We start from the raw sequence: 22,705 nt of genomic DNA, 5'->3' as shown, positions 1-22,705 counted from the left end.
AATATATATCAAATAATAAGACAAAGTATTCCAACCACTTGCAATCGTGAGACTAGCTTCGATCCTATTTTTCAGCCCATACTATTTGTTGATACTTCACAAGGGTGCATAATCTGTCTGTGTCTAAGGTCTCTTAGTATGGTGGAGGCTGTCTAGAGAACAAATCAAAAGGAGAATTCAAAAGACGTCAGGGATCTAATCACAAAGAAGCACAGATCTGTAGAATGATACAAAACCATATAAAATGCTCGGAGATAGGAGCTCAAATCATCTATATCGCTTATTTTGTGTTGGGTCGGCGGGGGCCTGGAGATTATCCCAGAAAACCTAAGGTACAAGAAAGGGTACACCTTGTACACCCAGTGCCAACCCATCAAAGGACACAACCACAACTGTGGGAGGAAGGTGACAGGTTTCAAGGTGACAAAGAAATCATACAGAAAATGAAATTGAAATCCTTTCAATTCATTATCACAAAAACTCAACAAAGTACAGTATGCACCTACTGTGACGCTGCCTAGATTAGATCACTCTCATAAACTGAGCCAACCAACTAAAAGAGTATTTGTTAGAATGGCTACTGTGATACTACCTAAGTAAATGTTATTCTCAAATTATGCTCTACAAGTCTCAGGAGGTAGAAGTTAGAGGAGCTACTCAAGAGGGAGACAAGAAGGCTATGGAAAGTCAAATTACCACTCTGTACAACCACGGTGAGAAAAGCATCTCAGAACGCACAACAGGCAGCTACAATTAGCTTACAAGCTTTTTATTTAGTTGCCACCCCCTTTATTTCTGTGCTCCAGCCTGATTAAGGTGGTAGGACCTTGCTTCAGTCCAACAATAAGATACTGATAATAGTGATCTTTAAATGTGTGGTATTGACTATAATATATTAGAACTCATTAGAAACTAATAATGATGTGCATAACATAAAAAATTGCCTCCACAAAAGCCTAAACACACGTCAGGATAAAAAGGTACTGTGCAGGTACGTTGGTGTAGTTGTTCCTGTTGGTACAAACAATAGCTAACGAGCTATACAAGTAGAGAGGTCATGTCTTAACCATTTAATTAAAAAAAAATAAAATAAAAAAAAAACACTGACAGGGGTTTGCACTCAAAAGGTTCATTTTTTTGTTTTTGTTGTGAGTATACGCCTTATCTCACTAAACCAGTTTTTGCAAATTTAACAGACATTTGTGAGCAGAAATGTTTGTTTCAAACTGTGTATTACGTTTTTTATTCTGGATCCTGGCATAAAGATGAGCATCTTTGAAGTGTGACATTTGTGTGAACTGATGCTGAAGTGAAGGTGATATAATCTGCAGAGCATGAACAGATCCATATCTGCAGCTGCAGTGATGGGCCAGGAGTGGCTTATGAAGGGGGAGGTGGACCTTCAAAGTGTTTGAGGACATGAGTTGTCCTAATTGATGCCTCCTTGTCTACTCAATCTTATGTCCTTCAGCCTGTGACCCGTAAATCGATCGACGTCGACCATATTTAAAGACGCATCACTTCTCTAAACGCACTGAGAGTAAGCTAGGAGAGAGGAAACAGAAAGATCAAGAAGACTCGGGTGTAGTGCCAGACATTAGCACTGGCGTGAATTCTCCACCTATTCCAAAAAGCTAATTAATTAACAGAAACCTAAAATTAATCAGATGCAAATATTAGAAATCATAGTAAAATTTCAAAAAGAGTACAGGATGAGAATTTTAACGTGTGACACATAGCTATATTATTTTGACCTTTGCTTGTTCAGTGCGCAATCACCATTTGTTATGCCCCGCGCCACACCATCATCAATAAGTGATGACGCATTAAGATCGATGCTTCATTAAAGCGGGACTACTCATTAGCGTACTCAAAGCGTCGTGCTTTCCTAAGAAGCTAGAAATTAAAGCTAAGAAGCAAGAAATGAAACAAGAAGAACAATTAAAGAAATGGGAAATATACATGTTCACACATTACTACCTCGGACACTTTTTTTTTGTCATAAATACAGTAGCTCATAATCTGAGGGGAAAAAACAAACAAACAATAAATTCCATTTGTTTTGGGTCTCATGAACACTTTTGACGTGGCACAAACACAGCCAGCGTAACACCTAGTCTAGCCTCTTATCTGTCATGTGATCTGGTTAAGAACACTTCAGTGGAGAGTCTCCTTAACACTTTACTCAAACGACCCCTGACATGCCCCTGACACACATTGAGGTATCCCAGTAGGGGGTTAAAGTAATTATGAACTCCATTAATTTGAAAATATCCATTTTTTTCTGGGTAGCTTCTTCTTTCTTTAAAATAGATTATGCACTGATTACTTATAGGCTTTACCTAGTTAAACAAGTGTTAAAGCTGCCATACTGCTAAGCAAAAAGCCTCTCCATAGCACTTCAGATTCATCCAGCATGTTCTGATAAGTTCTATGGTGTCCCTCTTGAACCCTGCTGGAAACAAGAGCACTTAAAGCACCAGCATGGTCAGCTCACGGTCACATCCTCACAGCCGTGACAAGGCGGATCACACAAATCCAACATCCAGTTCCTTCACAAGATGCAGAGATGTCGAGGCTGGTCAGGTCTTTAGACAGGGAGGGATTTGGGAAGGAGGATAAGTAATAAAAGGGCATCCCCCTTTCTTACTGACAATGAATGCCAGCTGAGCCGAGAAGAACATGGGGGAGATGTTTGGACCTACCAATGCGTAAGATCAATTAGGGCTGGCTAAGAGGACTGTTTGAAAGAAAAAGGGACGACCCCGCTTCAAAGAAGGGCAGAGGGCCAAAAAAAGGGGTGATGCTGCCAGTGCTTATTAATCCATCAGGAGAACAAGTTTGTTATAGAGACAGCAAAGGAAGTCAACGAACTAACTGACTAAATGAGTCTTTCTTTACCAAAAAGAAAAGAAAAGTGTGTTCAGTGATGTATTTGCAGTGGTTTATATTTGTTTTAAAAAGTCTTTTCACCACTTCTAATTTCTACGACTAACAAGCAAACAGTATTTCTGCCATATTCTTAAATTCATGGGACATGATCATTTTAATTGTGTATGTTTATTAGTGGAGCAGATTTTCAAGTTAGGAAGATCAAGGTTTAATCAAATATGAAATACTGTTTTTCAAAAGGGTTTTTCTTTGTACAGTAGATCACAGTATAATTACATTATTTAGTAACACTTGGACTATATTCTTTTTTTTTTTTTGCCAAAGAGTTCCAAGAAAGCAACAGATAATATTCATATATGATATTATAAAATGTATTAAGCACCAAGACACTTAAAAAACGACGCACAGAATTTATGCAAATACTCTTAAATATCTGAGAGCCACAGACAGTTTCAGAATCCTGCTTGACTAATTGTCTAATTGACAGTTTCACTCAATCACATTTTGTTCGTATTCCCCCTCCCATGGCAGAGGAAATTAGATGGCTTTAATTGCTCAATTGTGCCTGCCAGTGGCTCCTTAGAGATCTGCAGCTTGTAATAGAACCTAAGACCACCATCTGTTTCTCAGCTAACGCCGACGACACACTCGTATATTCAGAACACGACATTATGCAAAATTCAACATTGTGCAACTGTGTCACAATGCATCCCTGCACAACAGTGTAATATTCACATCATTCTGTAGTATGCTGTAAACAAGAGTGATTCTATTTCTGACCCCTAAATGTACTGTATATACTGTATTCTTTTTCTTTCAATTTCACAACTGTTTATTTTACAGTTAATCTAAATTTTTTTTAACGTCTGTCACTTTTATATATAATATATGTGTTTGTTAACAGTCTGTTAGAACATATCTGGACTGTTTAGAAGGTTACATGTCATTCATGTGTGTATTCACCAAAACAAATTCCTTTTTTCAATAAGATCCTGATTTTGATTCTGGTAATACTGAAAAAATAAATACTGATAGTTTTGTGTCATAGCATTAAAGCCACCTGCCTAATATTGTCAGTCCCTTTGTGCTACCAAAACAGCCCTGAACCACCAAGGCTGTTGTGTGTGCTGTAATATCTCGCAACAAGTCTTTAGCACAAGAAAGTCCATTAACTTGTGAGGTGGGGCATCATGGGGCGAGGTGGATCATATTTGCCAGGTCAACACCTTGAATTTTTTATTATGGTCCTCAATCATTTCCTGAAATGGAACACTGTTGCTATGAAGAAGCTACTTGGGGTGCAACAATATGACGGGTGATACATACCAAAATAATATCCATATGACCCAAGATTTACCCAAGAGCATTACCCAGAACATCACACTGGCTCTACCTGATTGTCTTCCGATATTGCATCCAAGTGCCATTTCTTCCCTACATACTTGACCTCCATGGTCAAGTTCTGATGCACACAAACCCATTGTGGGCAACTTTGGTGTTGAATATGAATCAGCGTGGGCAGTCTGACAGATCTGCAGCTACGCAGACCCATAAATAACAAGCTGCAATTGCACAGTGTGTTCTGACACCTTTCTCTTATTGCCAGCATTAACATTTTTAGAGCTACAGAGCTACAGTAGCATTTTTGTAGGATCAGACATGGTGGGCTAGCCTTTCCATCAATAAATTTGGATGCCCATGACCTGCTGTTGGGTCACTTTATGTCTTCTACTTTTAATAGCTGCAAACTATTGCACACGAGGAACATCCCACAGGACCTGCTGTTTTGGAGATGCTCTGACCCAGGCCTTCAAGCAATAACAACCAACTCTTCACTTGCTATCTAATATATCTCACCCAGTCACAGGTGCTACCCTAATAAAAGAATCAATCTAATTTACCTGTCAGTGGTTTTTAAGTTATGGCTCATATTGCAGCGTATCATACACACTCTGAGGTGATCACTCACAGACATTCCCGGTGTTGTCAAAGCTGTTGAGCACCTCCTCCATTTTAATCGGTCCATGGCTGTCTCTAAAGAATGCAAAGTTCACAAATGTTAAACACATGAGCATTTAAAACACTTCTTTAAAGCAGTATATGTTTTATTATTCATCCATAAAGGTCATACAAACCTGATTAAGGCACTGTACTGAGGAAAGCAGGCACTTCTGTACTCAATCCACCGGCCATCTGAAGGCTCATCGCTCTCCAGCGGCGGAACCTCAGTTCTGGAGAACAGGTTGAAGGAGGAGAACCTGCGAACTGATACTGGCTGAACCTTGATACTGTCGAGTTGCTTCTGTTTTAATACCTGCATAAAAACAGGATTAAATAATGTGCATTATTTAATATAGATTAGGGGTGTCAAAGTTGATCCAGAAATGCCTGTGTGGGTGCAGGATTTTAATTCAATTCAATTTTATTTGTATAGCGCTTTTAACAATTTACATTGTCACAAAGCAGCTTTATACAATCAAGAGAATTAAGTCTGATAAAAATGTGAATGTGTATTTCAGTCTAATAATACACTGTGGAAAATACACCTGAGATTTTATTAAAAGCAAACATAAAGAACTAATAAGTGCAATTTGTCTTCTCTTGTCTTCTCTATCTCTCTCTCTGTGTTGAGCTACACACGGCGGTTCTGTGCTCCAGAGATCCAGGCATCCTCTGCCCTCCAGACCGTTTGACTCCACCCGGTGCCCAGTTTCTGGTTGGAGACCCTCTGATTGGCATGGAGGCCCTGTGTGGTCTAGTTGGGATGCATGTGGTGACTGGGGACTTAATATGAAAATGGCCTTAGCTAATGTAGACAGCTGTTCTCTGAGAACTTCTGACTGCAGTCGCTCGATAGTTCAGAACTCTCCAATAAGAGAGTGGACTCCAATATAACTGAAGATTTGTTTAAATTATTATGAAGTTCCAGCTTCCTAACACAATATGACTGCAAAACAATTCCTGCTATCTGTTATCACCCAAATGAGAATGAATTCCCTGTTGAGTCTGGGTTCTCTTTAAGGTTTCTTCCTATAGGAGACTTAGGGCACGAGGTGGAGTACACCCAGGACAGGGGACCAATTCAACACTGAATACACACATACACACAGTCACATGCTCATTTACACACTACCGGCAACTTGGGAATGCCAGTTAGCCTAATCTGCACATCTTTGGACTGTGGGAGGGAACCGGAGTACCCAGAGGAAATCCACCAAGCATGGGGAGAATGTGTAAAACTCCATGGACATAAAACAGAGGTGGGAATCGGACCCGGATCCCGGAGGTGAAAGCAACAGTGCTAACCAATACTTATTTCCTTAATCTTCTTTTGATTCTGTAAAGCTGCTTTGCGACAATGACCATTGTTAAAAGGAACTATTTAAGTAAAACGGAATTGAATTGAACTTGTACAATCACGACCCAAAAAAAACATTTAATGCTGTATGCCTTACAATTATTCTATAAATATGCTAGTTACGCAGTGCATTAAAATATGTGAGTTTTATATAGTTAAAACAAACTAGAAGTTATCACCTGTCGGAGAATCGTCCACCTGGCCCGAGCTGCATCTGTGCCACAGTGTGAATCCGGAGCCTGCTGCTTGTTTACATGCGCTTCCGGCGATGGAGCATCTTTAAATTGTTTCATTCCCGGGCTACCTGTTGGGTTTAACTCCATTTCTCACTTAAACAATTAATTAATACAGTCTTTCTATACTGGATAACCTAACTACACAAACAGTATCTTTTGACACTGCTTAAATTTGACAAAAACCAGACGAAAGGAGTTATAAATAAATTGTCACAATTTGCCGGTAACCAAGGCACCCTGTAGCCAGTCCATGAAGCGCTCCACTTCCGCATACCTCGTGTCCTTTTAGCTGTTAAGGATATTAATCGACTACCGAGCTCATCGAGCGCTGGTTGCCCATAGTCATAGGTATTGATACAGGTTTAAAATCCATTACTCTTGTCTGTTCAAAATGTCACCGCACTCTGCAGTTGTTTTCAACACACACGGAGAAGCCTCGGAACATGAACACATATTACACTTGTAGTAGTTTATAGAGGCTCTGTGATTTCTTTTGAAGTGTAAGACTGCTTTTGTAAATGATTTCATTTATTGCTAGTGTTAGTTATTTGTTTTTGCGTTCAGTGTCCCGGAGCTTACCGTTACACCTGTGCTATGGCAGGAGAGTGTGTGTGCCAGCGCGAGTGACGGCACGTGCGTACTCTGCGGTGAGAAACAATGTGACGCGCCACTTCTATATAACGCGTCTTCTATATGAATAAAAGAAAGCTTTTCTCTGTACATTGGTCAGAACTCGCTCTTTCAATGATATCTTTACGTTTCATATATTGGAGGACCAGAAACCAGCCGCAGAACATTGTGTGTGTGTGTCTGTCTGTTCGTCCAGCCAGATTTTGTCACAGCATCACGCAAAACTGGCAGGGCAGAACTTTATGTACCTTTATGTAACTTTTACAGTTCGTACTTAGAAATCTGCCTGAAGTTTAACATGCACCATAAGTGAAATCTAAATGTTAAGTAGAAATGATGTGCTCGATTTATTAAAAAAAAAAAGCTACCTGCTCAATGTAAACAAACACCTGCACCAGTAGTTATTAATTAGAAAAGATAAACTGAATATTTAAACGCTAGAGTCGGTTCATGACAAAATGTAATCCTTATCCGATCTACTTTTTCAAATTCTTATCTGTGATTTCCTCTGTTTCCCGATCAGGGAGTCTATTTGGCCGACGACGGAAGAAGTACAACTTAACATAAACTTTTCTATAATCTCTCTTTCCTATTGGATATAATAAGATGAAATGACAGTAGATTCAAAATCTTGCCGTGAACTAGGTAAATTTTGTACAACTTACCAATATTTAGTCAAAGTCAACAGTACATTCATATAAAGAATTCAAATTGCGTTACTCTCAGTTCCCTTTACAAACAACAAAAAGTACAAAAATTTTAAATGAAAATATCACGGTGATAAGACAAATGACTAACTGTCAACCAAAAGGGGACAGACAACACTTAGCTATTTAATATTTAGCCCCCATCTATTGGAAACCAATACGATATGATGTTACACCAATCAAAATTTTGTGAAATTACACACATAAATTTTCACTTTTTTTTTTTTTTAAATTAAGGGGTTCATCTTTGTTGCAGGCAGACATTTATGTGGGCTTTAACCTTAAATTATAATAGTAATATCACTGATTGAGTTAAAGCTGATCTGCTAATTTTTAGGTTTATCCTTTTAATTTCTACAAGAGTACAAACTCTTGTACTTCAGCTAGTTATTAATATTTTACATTAAGTTTGATGAATTAAGTTTTTTAAATGTTGTGGAGTATTTAAATAAGTCTAACTCAAAGGTAGATGTAAATATGGTTGTTTCTTTAAAGACATCCTTTCCTGTTTAGGAAGCTGTGAAGGCTGATTTGAGGAAACTAAAAAGGCTAGAAAAGCACTTTGAGAGAAAACTGCGTTCAGTTTATGAGCAGTTTGCCGATGTGCCTGACAACACTGTGGTGAGTTGCTTGTGGATAAATTTTGATTAAAATCATATGAAGCAGGAATCTTACTTATTTTACTTGAATCCTCAAGTTCCAGGGACTCCATCATGAGTACATTGTGAAAGAGAATGGAGTATACCGAGCAGCACGTGAAGAAGGTAATCATTAGTAGTATAAACCCCAAGTGTCTCTTCCTTAGGTTATCAGTCCAACTTTTGTTGCAGATATCCAATGTCCAAGTTAGATGTTTTTTTTATGCTTGAATGATTCATAAGACGCTGTGTGGCTTAACAAACCAAAATATTTCTCTATTCCCTTGATTAAAGTGGATGTGTTGGTGCACCCACATAATATCCAGTATCAGCGTTGGAATCATGTGCTTTACATGAATCTATGATACAAAGCAATTTGTTTCAAACCTTGATGTCATTCCAAATAACAATGATGCAATTTTGTGTGTTTTCGCAGATGGGCAGTACATTGTGCCAGTGCTCAGTGCTGACTGGGCAGGTGATGTGGATAGGACTATTCAGAGGGTCAGACTTTCTCCTTCTGAGTCAATGCTGGCAGCTACACTGAAGAGCAACCACAATGAGGCAGCTAGATGCATGCTAGTTCGATTAGAACCAACTCCTATTCCTCAGAAGCCCATCCTCATTCTTGACAACGTTTTCAGCTTTGGTAAGTCAGAGAGGCATATGTTTCTCATTTATAATAATCTAATGCTATTTTTTGTGTTAAATATAATTTACAACATACAGCGTCCTCCAAAAGTATTGGAACAGCAAGGTCAGTTCTTTATTATTATTTTTTTTTTTTACCTGCTGTAAGACGTTCCTTTGTGAATTAGGTGACAGTTTTTGTAAACCTCTGAATTAATTCTGTTTCTTTCATCATGAGCTACATCATCAAAATTTATTATTTATCCTATTCCATAAACAGTCATGCAAGCCTATAGGGATTGGAATCACCATTAACCACCCAATATAATATTATCACGGTGCTGATTCTAATAAAATTGTGATTTTTCTCTGTCATTCGCCATAATTGTCATTTCTAAACAGACTCTAAAAAAATTAATTTCTACCACACAGGATGAAAATGTGTAAATAGTTCTGCGTATATTTTCTGTAGTATTAAAAAGAAACATTAAGGGTGCGTGCAGCTTATAATGCAGGCATGCGGGGCATCTAACGTACACGATTTTTGACTAATTTGTGCTTGTGGTGGTTTTTTGTTTTCTTTTAGAGACTTGTATAATTGTGTGTAATGTGTTTAAGCATAGTTCGTTCAGGCCTATCAATGGCTTTTTGAAAGTGTAACGCCATAAAACGCATTTCTGTTGCACCACTCAGGAGCTTCTGCTCTCTGTACTCTCTGAGTACTGTATTCGATACTGTATCTGAGGCTGATCACTGGTTATGGCCAATCTAACTTAAAACCATCCATTTATGGTCACTGGCCAATCGACCGGTTTATCGTGATTATAAATGTAAAAAATAGCTTTTAAAAAAATCGCCATCAACTAAAAATAAATAATAAAATTTCCCCATCTTTACAAGCCAAAGCCATGACTTTGCGTTTATTGTGTTTAACTGATAAGCTTGTATGTTTTGCATCATGAGCAGATCCTTTTTTTTCTTTACACTTTGGCATTAACTCATAAATTATATAGATTGAGTACACACAGACTGATATTTTTTGTGTGTTTTTTTTTTTTTTTTTTTTCAATTTTGATGATTATGGCTTATAGCTAATGAAAACCCAAAATTCAGTGTCTCAGAAAATGAGAATATTACCTAAGACCGATATAAAATAAGATTTTTAACACAGTTAAACTGTTGGAACTGCAGAAACATGTGAACATGTACAGCACTTGAACCTATTGAACCTATTGGAACCTTCTTATAATATTCACATTTTATGAGGTACTGTATTATGGGTTTTCATTAGCTGAAATAAAATCTATGAAATTATATATGAGAAAACGACAGCTGAAATTTACCTTTTAGAGATGGCATGTGAAAAACCATTACTTCATTATTCTTTTAGAAAATGTCCCAGGCTACAGAAAGGAATACCCAGCATTAGCAATGATTTTGCAGTATGCGGAAAAAATCCTGAAGGAAATTTATCTGCATGGATCTTAGTGATAATAGCATTAGTAGTTGTCTTTATGTACTTTATAAAAATGGTAGATATTGTTTTTTATCTTACTGATGACTGTATGCTCTTGGTACAGAGTGGGCCACTGATGATGTACTATACTACACCACTCAAGAAGGATTCCGGTGCAGACATGTATTTCGACTTGACCTTACAAACTCTGGAGCCCACAGTGTGCTGGTTTATGAGGAAAAAGATCCTGAGTAAGAGTGTGTTTCTTATTCTGGCTTGCTACTCTGTTTGACTCTTGTGCTGTTTTATAAAAAACAGAGCACAGACAGACACTATTGTCATCTGTTTACTGCTTTTTGTCTTCCCATACAATCCGTATAATTGCATAATAGCATAGTATAATAGCAGTATTTCACTTTAGTAAAATATGTATGGTTTTTATGATACCCTTGTTTTTGCATCATTGTGAATAGAAACTGCATCAGCAGCTCCAGTTCTAAGGTCATCTTCATTATTTTTTTTAAATATCCATATGCCATTCACTCCCACTTATTTTAAAAACCTCACCAATGATAATGGCTCTAAATGACAAATTGTTTAAAGTAAGAAGCAAATAAGTAATATTATGTGCATTTTTGAATGTATAAATGTCTGAAATTTGACTGGGCCGTGCTAAGCTCCTCCATTTAGAGCTACCTTAGTGTAGCATCAGCACCATAATTAGGCTTGGTGTCATAGTTGTTGAATGGTCAACGATTCATTTTAAGTGGAAAAAAGAGGGATGAAAACTGACATTAATGTATGTCTATATCTCTCTTCCCACTGGCATCAGCATTTCAGTCCCTGTTAGCTTAAATAAAGCATCCACTACCCACATAGGAAAATTATGCTACCACCACCATAACATTCCACATGTTGGGATTGTGTTGACTTGGTAATAAGCAGTACTGTTCTATGTTTTTGCCAAACATAGCACTTTGTGGCAAGGCCAAAAAGAGTTTTCCATCATGGGTGCTGAGTCTTACTTGTTCTCTATCAAAACAAACATGAACCAGTTGTGCATTGAAACAAATCAACTTTAGAAAGATCCAGTGATGTTTGTAATATTAATAGAGATGCGATAACAAGGTGTAGGTTCATACATAAAATCTGTTATATATTAATCTCAAATGAATGGCGAATCTTAATGTGCTGTGCAGGTTTTTTGTGGAGGTCATTCGCTCAAGAGACCAGAGGCTTCTGACTATAAACTGCAGCAGTAAGAGGAGCTCAGAGGTCTGGATGATTGACAGCTGGTCTCCTTTCTCACCCCCTGAACTAGTACAACCTCGACGGCCTGAATTGGTATACCATGTAGAGCACTCTGACAATCAGCTGTACATCCTTGCCAACACTGGCCCAGGCCATGAGTACGAGGTGAGCGTCTCCTCTGTCCCATACACATGTGCTGTTTCTCTTGTGTTTAATATTTCATGTCCTGAACGTCAGAACTGATAGCAACAGCATGCTTATTTTTTGTTAGTTTTTTATCTGAATTGGCAAGGTGGAAAACTTTGATCTCTAAAGCTGATTAAGCTACAGAATGTTGTTGTTGTGTTTCTATTTTATCCGGGCACTGCCCAGTGACTGGAAATCAAACCTGGGCCTTTCGCATGGCAGGCGAAAAACCTACCACTGAGCCACCAGTGCCCACTTGAGCTATAGAGTCTTTACTGTTATCACTGTGTATAAATCTGCTGGTGAGTGGTTTGTATCTTGTGGTATTCAGTAAAATTTCTATTTGTATACCGCTGTGACACTGTTACTCTGGCCACGATAAAATGGTTACTTAAGGCGAATGAGTGAACGGTTTAATATAAGCCGATGTCTTGTGCTGGGTAACATGTAGTGCCACATTGCATGATGCCAATATTGCAGTAATGATTAAAGAACTCCAAAAAAGTGCCTTGTCATCTACAAAACCCTTATGATAGTTGGCCATGGCCTAAAAAGACACAAGCAAGCTAAGCTAAGGTGCTGCCAGAAGTGGTCAGTGCTCATATATAATTAAATAATTACAAATATTTTGTACAGTTTTTGTAATAGTGCTGTCAATGTATGCAACTTTTTGAAATTCTCTTAGGCTTGGCATTCTTTGCATGTGTAGAATCTGTACGATCTTCTCATTTGGTTTATTTCCCGAAGCTGCTGAGGACCTCTCTCTTCACTCCTGCCATGTGCTATTGGGAGCCTGTGTTTAGCCCTGTCCCTGGATCAGCCATTAAAGACATGGAGATGTTACCAGACCACTGTGTGTTCACATTAAAGGGGCCTCAGGGTCGACTCCAACTGCTGACGTTTCCATTAAAAACTCCTAATGATGTGGCCATTCACCATGTAAGTATAGTCGTTTAAAGTACAAAACTGCTACTGTGTTTTAAAGCCAAATGCACTTTATTTTATGACTGTTTTATATAAAAGCAATGACTTTTGACCTCATCCTTATCTTTAGAAATGATTGTACTGTAATTCTAGTCATATTTTCTGGAGAAGTTAACAAGTTTAAACTACAACTTTAAACTTTTTACTTTTAAACTGTTATGTGAGCTGACTGTTCTTGCCATGGCTTGGAATGTAATGAGAATTGTTTGTGCAGGTGTTATGATGAAAATGTTTGTGATTAACCACCTAGCTACCTTCCTGGGCCTGTGCTATAGAGACGGAACGCTCTGACACACTGAAGAGTAACGCAGTCCACTTCCTCCTGTCCTCCCCGGTTCATCCCCCTGCTCGCTATCTCTTTTCACCTACGCATGAGCAACCCGTACCCTGTGAGGAGGTGCTTCAACACACCGCCTTCTCTGAGTGTCACACCACCCATCTGCAGGCCATCAGCCAGGTCTTTATTTAAGTATACATTAAACCAGAGTGTGATAAGGTTCCCTAAAGATCATCAATCAGCTCAGTTTATTGCTTAACACTGAAGTGAAACTTCAATAGAGGAAATAAGTAAATGCAGTGTTTATTCCTAACAGTTAATTTTAACTATATGGCCAAATGTAGTGCTACAAATGTAGGTTCATTGTCTGGGCTTAAATTGTACACTGAAGTATTAAGATTTCTCTCCACTTAAACTAAGAGGATCAAACATGTCTTAATGCCCCTGAGCACAAAGTAAGGCATGGTTAGCCAAAGTTAGAGGGTCAGAGGTCAAGTGTCCTACACAAAACCCTGACGCTAACCCTACTGAGCATCATTGGGATAAATGGGAATGCAGACCAGGCCTCCTCACCCAGTATACCAGTACCTGATTTCAGTAATGCTCTTGTGGCTGAATGAGTACCAAAACCCCCATCCTTAAGCTCTAAAGTCTAGAGGAAATCCTTCCTAGAAGAGTAGAGATTATTTAAATAGCAAATAAGGGACTACGTCTGGCACCTGCCAATTATGAGTAGGATTGGTCAGGTGTCCACATTCTTTTGGCAATATTGTGTACATTAATATTTTCACATTCATTGTGTTTTAGGATGGGACTGCAGTGCCTTTGACACTTTTTCACACAAAATCAATTTCTGATCTGAGTAACGTTCCACTCTTGCTCCATGTATATGGTGCTTACGGCCTGGACATCAACATGGGCTTCAGTCCTGAGAAAAGACTGCTGCTGGAGGACAACTGGGCTTTGGCCTACTGCCATGTCAGGTACCGATCTATCACGTTGTCATGTTTCAAAATATAAAATATCTAGAGAAGCTTGTAGAGGAGCTTGTAGGCTCTTATTATAGATAAGGTTCACTTTAGTGTTCTGAAAGAAAATTGAACTCTGATATCACCAGTAATTCCAAGTCCCTGTGCGTTACTTTATAGATGGATGCATGTTCGTGTGTGATTGAACAGGGGTGGTGGAGAGTGTGGTCTGGCCTGATGGATGCATGTTTGTGTGTGATTGAACAGGGGTGGTGGAGAGTGTGGTCTGGCCTGATGGATGCATGTTTGTGTGTGATTGAACAGGGGTGGTGGAGAGTGTGGTCTGGCCTGGCACCGAGCAGGGTGTTTGCAGAACAAGCAGAATGGAGTAGATGATCTCACTGCCTGCATTCAGACCCTCTTTCAATCAGGAGTATCTCAGCCTGCACTAACTGCCCTGACTGCACGCAGTGCAGGAGCTGTCCTAGCGGGTGCACTGTGCAACCAGCGTCCTCACCTTCTCAGGGCCATCCTCCTGCAGGTTAGTTGCAATATCGTGGACTCTCCTAGAAAGCCATTTCTAGAGCAGAAGCCAGGATTCGTCAAACGTTCAGATGGGGAAAATATATTACATAACACCACAGAGGAGTTTTATTGCACCATTTCTTCTTTCTATTTATATTGAAAATGTTGGCCCAGGTTTTTGGTGTATGCCATTTCAAATTCTAATTCTAATTCTATTTGCCACATACACAGTCATACACAGTACGCAGTAAATATGCAGCAAAATATGAAATGCTTAGACAAGTGCTCGTGACCTAAGAATATAGGAATAGGAACCTATTACCTATTACCTAGGTTATAGTAAATCCAAGACATAAAGTTTTATTGGTGAGGTTTAGTCAATTACAAAGGTCTCTTGTATACCAATCTGTTAAGCAGTGAAGATGTTATTTTCATTGGGCAGAATAAAAAATAAAGTCTTAGCTGTTTTGCCAACAGGTAACTTAACAGGACTAAATATATCTTTAAGGACAGACGTTATTTTCATTTCACCAATATCAGTCACAAGAATCAAAGAATGGCTTGGAGTAGCATTCAAAACCCAAAGTCACTATAAATGCTTAAAAGAGAGCATACACCAATGAAATATTTTTGCATACTTGTAATTGTAATTGTTCCATTTAGAATTTTCCTGTGACAAAAATGCACCACATTTTAAACACCACAAATAACATTATATTGCATTACACATTCAAGGACATTCAAATTCAGGGAAACTTTTATATGGAATACAGAATGATGAGATTTCCCATAAAAAAGGCCACAGTCAAATTTGGTGCTTCTTCTCGAATGCAAGGAGAGTGGTTTATATTGTCTAAAAGTCTAGCATTTTTTTCTTACATGAAGTATATTCCTTACGTTGTGACATTAATATACAAGAATTCACTGCACTGTTATTTCTCTATCTAGGCACCTTTTTTGGATGTTCTTAGCACTATGCAGGACTCATCCCTGCCATTAACAATAGAGGAGAGAGGAGAGTGGGGTGACCCGCTTGCAGATCCCCAAGACCGGGACAACATTGCTTCTTATTGTCCTTGTCATAATATTACGCCTCAGGTAATTCAGACCAATTCTATCCATGCCAATGTAAAAGTCTTCCTATGACTTACAGTTGTATCGTCTGTGCTCCAGCTGTATCCACCCATGCTGATCACTGCGTACTCTGAGGACAGCAGAGTGCCCTTGTCAGGTGTGTTAAAGTATGTAGAAAAACTCAAGAAGGCCATCCAGACCCATACCAGCCACCACAGTATGAAAGGTTAGTCTACATCTTCTGTGGGATTGTTTGTGCTATTTCTGATTGACACTATTATTCGCTTCATTAGAGCTAGAAATAATAATAGTATTAATTATTAAGGGATTTAATTAAAAGTTAAGTCATTAGAAGTAGTCATTGAAGTTACTAATTGAACGGCTTTAACGGTTTCCTGAGCAGGGACTTTGAGTTGCAGAATTCTTTGGGTTTACTTTTTGGGTTAAAATGTAATGCTGGATTCGCCTAGAGGTCATCATAACTCCAGAGCTCTAGTCAAAAGCAGCCTTCCAAAAAAAACAACAAAACCCATCAGCAGCATTATTGACAGCATTAGTCAATAAAATATCTTTACAATTCCTGTGACTTGTCACCGCACCAGTCTTGCAGTTAAACTGTGTGTTCTGGTCCAAACAGTTTTGCAGGTTTATTGGAGAGGACGGGAGTGAAATGGCAGTAGCATGCAGCTTTACATTTCAGCACCTGTCAATACAGTAACTTCTTAATCTCGTGGCTGTCACTATTCCAATCATGCAGTAGCACTGGATGTTCTGGATCAAACATTCTGTTATAACTATCACCCTTACTTGCTGCTGCTCGACATGACCTGAACGTCCGACGCACAAGCCGTTACAAGAATGCTAATAGATTATCTCACAGCATAAGATGTGTCCAGAAGTGTTAAGAGTTAACCGAAAACTTGTGTCTGTTTTGTTAAAAGGACTGCAAGAAAAGTATGAAATAACTACGGTAAATATAGAGTAGAAGTCAGTGTCCGAACGGCCATCTCTCAAATCAGCCAATAGGATTAGCACATGCTCTGCTGCTGTCTCAGGAGAAAAAGTGTCCCTTCTGAAATCAGCTGATTTGTTAGAAGTCTGTTCTATCACACAGAGGTCACCTTGTGTGTGAGCATTTTGTACGAGATATGGTGTCAGCACATCCCGAGCCCTAAGAGTGCAAATCCCTTTTCTTCTTTGTGTCTGGTTAATTAAGATGCACACACGCATGCACAGATGAATGCTAAAGAAAGTCTCGCTCTAATCTCATGCTCCCTTCTTTAGGAGATAAAATGCTGATCACACACACACACACGCCGGCAGCTGGAGCGATTAGCATGTTTGAAAGATAGCATATCAGATGAGGGACAATACACCCGCCTGGGCCAAGGTCAGGAGAAGGCTTGTGAAAAATAGACCAAAGAGAAGCAGGCTGATAGGCGAAGACACCCAGAGCGAAGCAGCTGATAAGAGACAGCGGACGGAGGAGTTTTTCAGGATTAGCTGTGTGATGTTCAAGCGTCGCTATACTTCAGAGTCGGATATAAAGTGTCAACATGCAAGTTTCTCAGTGGCCTCTCGGTGTTAAGAGCACACTCCCGGATACGCTAGGAAGAATCGGAGCAAGAATAGTTCTTTCAGTTTGGGTCGTCTTTAAAGATCCACCTGTCCACTGAGCGAGGGGTCATCGAAAAATGTCTTAATGTTTAAAGAGAGCCGTGCTGTCCTGTGATAGTGCTAATTACCGCAGGTAAAACTGTGTCCTGGCTGCTCAGTCACATAGCATTCCTGTTAATAAGGCAAATGTTAACATTTTAGTAACAAGAACATGTGTGAGTTAAAATGTCTTTTATATAATTGAACTTTAAACCTTCGTGAGCGTACTTAAGTCAAATATATGCCAGCAGTATGCTCAATTATATACGGGGTGATTCACTTGAAACAGGCCCCGAATATTCTGTAATAACTCTCGCTATGATGAAGCAATCTGAACCACAAAAATACGCTACATACCTTGATGTATGTATAATCAGTTACATTACATGCAATGCTGGAACTGATCTCCATTTTCTGCCAGATACATTTTGACACAGCCCTCCATGTTCCTGAATATATCGGCAAGGACATCAGGGGAAAATGCAGCAATTTCGCGTTGGATGTTTGCTCAGTTGAATGATCACTTGCTTTGAGCTCCTGAGCGACGGTGACACAATGCGCATGTAATTTTGTCCTTTTTGTATCTCTCTGACATGTTGAATAAGACCTCCCAGTTTCCTGTGCGAGGCATCTCAGAGATTTTATAGGTTACTGCTGCAGAGGAAGTGGCTGTCTAGTGCCTTCCTTATTGGTTCGAGTCAGGGGCATCTCAGCATGTTTGAAGCTCCATATACTGCGAAGCACATTGTAGGCTGTTTCATTCAGATTGCTTATTGCTTATTACAGAATATTCAGGGCCTCTTTCGAGTGAATCACCCACGCTTCCCCTTTCATTCCTTCATTAAATTGATTCATGATTCGAGAGTAGCCTTAGGCATGGTACATCGGTGGGAGTGGTAGTGGGTGACAACTGTTTATTAGCCTGATGGCCTGCGGATACAGACTGTCCCGGAGTCTGGATGTTCTAGCTGTAATGCTCCCTTACCGTTTGCCAGACTTCATGAGAATGAAAAATGTGTGAATGGGGTGGGTGGGGGTCTCTGATAATGTTACTGGCCCACTTGTGTGTCCTGCTGTTAAAAATGTCCTGTAGTGATGGAAGACCTGTCCTTATGATTTTCTGGGATAGCCTTATTACCCTCTGAATTTCCCTTCTGTCATGTACTGTTCCCAAAGCACATAGCAATGCAGTAGGTCAACACGCTTTTCATCTGTAGAAATGCTGCAGTATTTGTGGTGGCATGCCAAAGTCTCCCCAGGAAGTACATTCTCTTCTTGGATGTGTTAACCAGCAGTGTTGTGTGTTCTGTCCACTTCACTGTCCACTTCGGTCCTCACAGATATGGACACCCAGGAATTTATAACTGTCCACTCTTTCTATTTTGCGGCCTCCAATGTGTAATGGCTGGTGGGAAAAAGGACCTCTTCTCATGTCCAAACTGATGTTCAATGTAAGGTTATTAGCCTTACACCATGTGACGAGATTTGAAACCTCACCCCGGGGCTGTCTCGTCACTGCCTGTGATGAGTCCAAGGACCATAATGTGAACTTGATGATGACATTATTGGGCTGGGCAGTTACACATTCATGAGTGAAAAGCGTGTATAGCAAAGGACTAAGTACACAGCCTTGAGGAGTACCTGGTTTTCGAGACAGGGGTCTACCAGTAAGGAAGCTCCGTATCCAAATACACAATGGAGATGACAGTCCAAGGTTATGCAGCTTGATGATGAGTTTTGAGGGGATGATAATATTAAAGGCTGAGTTGTAGTCGATAAAAAGTAGTCTGGCGTAACTGTCCTTTATGTCCAGTTGCACTGATGGCGCCCCCCGTGGCAGACATCTTTGTTCGATCCCCTTGTCAATGCTCCCTTTTTATGTATATTTTGCTTTTTATATTTTTGAAAAAAGAAACAAATGCACACACAACATATAGTAGAGAGATTCTACTGAAGATTGAAGCAATAATATAAGTATTATAAAATGAGCTCATATTGTTGGTGTACGATTAGGCTTATTGAAAAAAAATGTAAAGATTTTTTAATACAATAATTACCGAAAGTGCCAATAATTGTACAGATTGGAGCTGAGTGTTAAGCAAAATAAATACATACTAAATATACTATAATATTACTTTAAAAAAAAGTCCCGACAGATATGTTTTCATTTATGTGCGCAGGCGCTGTGTGTGTTTGTGTGTGAAGCTAAAGTAAGAGGAGAGGAGGAATCAGCCCCTGCCTTCTTCTCATCTTACACAGTAACACTTCCTCCTCTCTTATTTGAGTTTACACACACACACACACACACACACACACAAACGAAAAGACTGTTTTATAGGGAAAATTAGCAAGGAACATTGCTATTAACTATTGCATGAGCGCATGCTAACGAAATCACTGCTGTAAAGTAAAAAAAAAAAAACTAATTAACCTGCACTTCACCTTGAAAAAGAAGCGTGACAGAGCAGTGTTTCTGTGTAGAGCAGAGTGTGTTTGTGAAGGCGAAAGGAGGAGGAGGGGGTGCGTGTGTGTGTGTGAAGGCGAAAGGAGGGGTGTGTGTAAAGGGGCACGGTGTCTAATGATGTGCGCGCACACAGACACAAAGAACAGGCTGATACAGAGAGACAAAATGAATCTTTAACCTCTCTGAGACTTGCTTTTGCTTTACACGCGCGCTGTACACACATGCATACAGACACAAAATAAAATATGTTTTACGCACACACACATGGTCACAGTGTTATAGTAAACAGTACACGCGTGCACGGATGTTGATTAGACCAGTAAGAGACGCACACTAAGACCAGCAGTGGAGACGATTACCCACAATTCCACAGCCCAAGAGGGAGAAAAACCGTTGGTTCAGATCACGTGCTCGGCATCAAAACTAGAAGCGGATGCGTGATACATGATACTTGGTACTAGTAAACCAAGACAAGTCAAAATTTAGTAAAAATCTTCTTTCATCTTGCGGAACGCTTGCAAACCACGTTAAGTTAATTATAGATACACAGTTAAACCTTGGATTGCAAGCATAATTTGTTCCGGAAACATGCTTGTATATTAAATCACTTGTATGTCAAAGTGAATTTTCCCAAAAGAAATAATGGAAACTCAGATAATTTGTTCAACAACCCAAAAATATTCATATAAAAATAATAAATTTTGTACAACAACACTGTGTAAAACAATTTTCTCACACACTAATGCAATCACACACCAAGGGAATGTGTGTCTTCTTGAGACAAGTTGGTTTCTGGAATTACTTAATGGCAGATTTAAACACTAATCTTTTCTGCTTGCTTTCCTGATATAAATAAGCTTGTATAAGATGTTAATAAGGACTTAGCAACCTTTACAAAGTTACAAAAGCTACACTGAGAATAATGCAAAACTGTCCTAAACTTTTTTTATGCTTTTAGTTGTTTTGACAGGTAGTTCAAATTGCACATTAGTAGTTCAACTCTTCCTCTATACTGTACAAAGGTACTACTCAACATAGTCTCCAGCACAAGCGATCCATTTGTGCCATTATTGAAGCCAACTCTCGAATCCTGTTTAAAAAAATCCCCTGTTGATGATCTCCCACTCTGTGTTTTTTCTTCAATGCTGGTTTCCCCTTTTTTTGAACTCTTTTCTCCATGCACATTGCTCTTGTCAGGGGAATCATCTCAAAGATGTAAAAATTCTGTAGCTTACTGTAGAGCACTCATAACTCAAAATGATGAAGTATTTTTTTTTACTTTTTCAATAAAAAAAGGAATGAAGTATTGTGTAAGGTATGATGAAAAAAATGTTGAATCGGATTTATGATGAGTGTGAAACTAATTGTGTTGAAATTAAAAGAGTCTGGAAACTTTCTGCCAGCACTGTATCTTTAGTTATGTTTTTCATTCTGTCTTGAAAATAGACTTGTCTACTTTACCCTCCTTATGTTACCTTTGATGAATTTGGCTTGCGCTAATGTTAAGCTCATGCGGTGGGCCTGATGCCCAGGTGAGACACTTTGTGCCTGTGAGCAAGAGATAAAGAGGCCACTATGATTCACCACCATTTAAAAACATCTGAGAGGATCACAGCCTTCTCATGCTTGTGCATTTGGTTACCGTCTCATCTTTTATAACAGCATGACTGCTCTTTAAAAAGAAAATCTACAGGCTTGGCATTTAGAACACTCCATGTAACTACATAGTGTCACCCATATGTAGTAAAATTGCATGTGACAATCTTTATTTCGTTCTTCAACCAGGAAATATCCCAGCCATCGTTCTGGATCTTCAGCCAGGTGGAGATCACTTTGGTCCACAGGATTATGACCAGTCCATGTGTGAGGTGCGACGTTCATTAGTTCCTCTCTTTTTCAAACACCAGACCGGTTATTCTTTAATCTCCAAAGCATTTATATCTTATAGAACTCACACTCAGCTAAAAGCAGGTTTTCCTTTAACCACTTTAACATGTATAGCTATGCTTTCTATGAACAGCCTTTTCCATGGGAGACCCGGATTTCTCAGGTGTCCTTTGAGTTACCTATGAATTCCTAGATACCTTTGACTAGTGCTTTCAATATTCACTGACTTTAACTGGATAAACTTTATTTATTTTTAAAGCATTTAAAGGTGCTCTGTAGAATGCGTAGTTTGAGAACTTAGCGAAACATAGCGAAAGTAAGAGAATTACAATACAATTTCAGCCAGAAAACACATTGGATAACATCAAAAATTTATTACATACAGTATAATTGACAACACAGTCAAGTCCATTTCAGCTCCAGGCTGTAACACTACAATATGCTGATAATTCAAGGAGGGGTGTTGCTGTTTCACATGTTAGATGTTGTAGTGCAGTGCTCCAACAAAGCAGCACAGTTAACGCTTCTATAGCTCAGTAACTCATTATCACTTGGCGCATTGAGAATTGCCTTCGCATGGCCATGTGTTAGTATTAACTAACGAATCTTTTACTGAACTAAGAGACTGATTTACAGCCTGAGGAGTTTAGAGAGTCATGCCAAAAAAAATCAATGTTTACATTTTTTATTTGAAATATCTAAATGATATCCTGATTCCTTTTAAACATGTGTACTCTTTATCTTGCAGATTGCTCGACAGTTAGCTTTCCTCTATACAACACTGGGACTGGGTTTTCATGGATCCAGATTCATGAAGACTTGATGAAATCTGACATTATCCTGAACTGTGAGCTCATATAATTGTGACTAAAGTATTTTATTATAA

The 22,705-nt window shown here is 39.1% G+C and overlaps 2 protein-coding genes across 3 annotated transcripts in view; one reads left to right on the top strand and one right to left on the bottom strand.

The window, feature by feature from the left end:
* camkmt (calmodulin-lysine N-methyltransferase) overlaps nt 1-6,730 on the bottom strand; it is a 100,491-nt gene extending 93,761 nt beyond the window's left edge. Inside the window, exons 1-3 of the mRNA XM_053502715.1 lie at nt 6,430-6,730; nt 5,028-5,206; nt 4,862-4,926 (exon numbers count right to left, since the gene is read on the bottom strand). Of these exons, the coding sequence (XP_053358690.1) occupies nt 4,862-4,926; nt 5,028-5,206; nt 6,430-6,573 (388 nt within the window). The 5' untranslated portion in view covers nt 6,574-6,730. The remainder of the gene's footprint in view (nt 1-4,861; nt 4,927-5,027; nt 5,207-6,429) is intronic.
* A 145-nt stretch (nt 6,731-6,875) lies between these two features.
* prepl (prolyl endopeptidase like) lies at nt 6,876-22,702 on the top strand. 2 transcript variants are annotated; one of them, XM_053502159.1, is made up of 14 exons: nt 6,886-7,133; nt 8,337-8,444; nt 8,521-8,587; nt 8,898-9,110; nt 10,672-10,798; nt 11,747-11,963; nt 12,732-12,923; nt 13,219-13,425; nt 14,053-14,228; nt 14,538-14,754; nt 15,687-15,836; nt 15,912-16,038; nt 21,718-21,800; nt 22,568-22,702. In XM_053502159.1, the coding sequence occupies exons 1-14, from the start codon at nt 7,005-7,007 to the stop codon at nt 22,640-22,642; spliced, it is 2,088 nt and encodes a 695-aa protein (XP_053358134.1). In that variant the 5' UTR covers nt 6,886-7,004; the 3' UTR covers nt 22,643-22,702. The 2 variants fall into 2 exon arrangements, with proteins under 2 accessions (XP_053358135.1, XP_053358134.1); XM_053502160.1 differs by lacking the exon at nt 8,521-8,587 and having other exon boundaries at nt 6,876-6,986.
* The last annotated feature ends 3 nt before the right edge of the window (nt 22,703-22,705 follow it).

Source organism: Clarias gariepinus, chromosome 8 (assembly GCF_024256425.1).
Source record: "Clarias gariepinus isolate MV-2021 ecotype Netherlands chromosome 8, CGAR_prim_01v2, whole genome shotgun sequence".
Taxonomy (NCBI): Eukaryota; Metazoa; Chordata; class Actinopteri; order Siluriformes; family Clariidae; genus Clarias; species Clarias gariepinus.
This window is presented reverse-complemented; position numbering and strand designations above follow the sequence as displayed.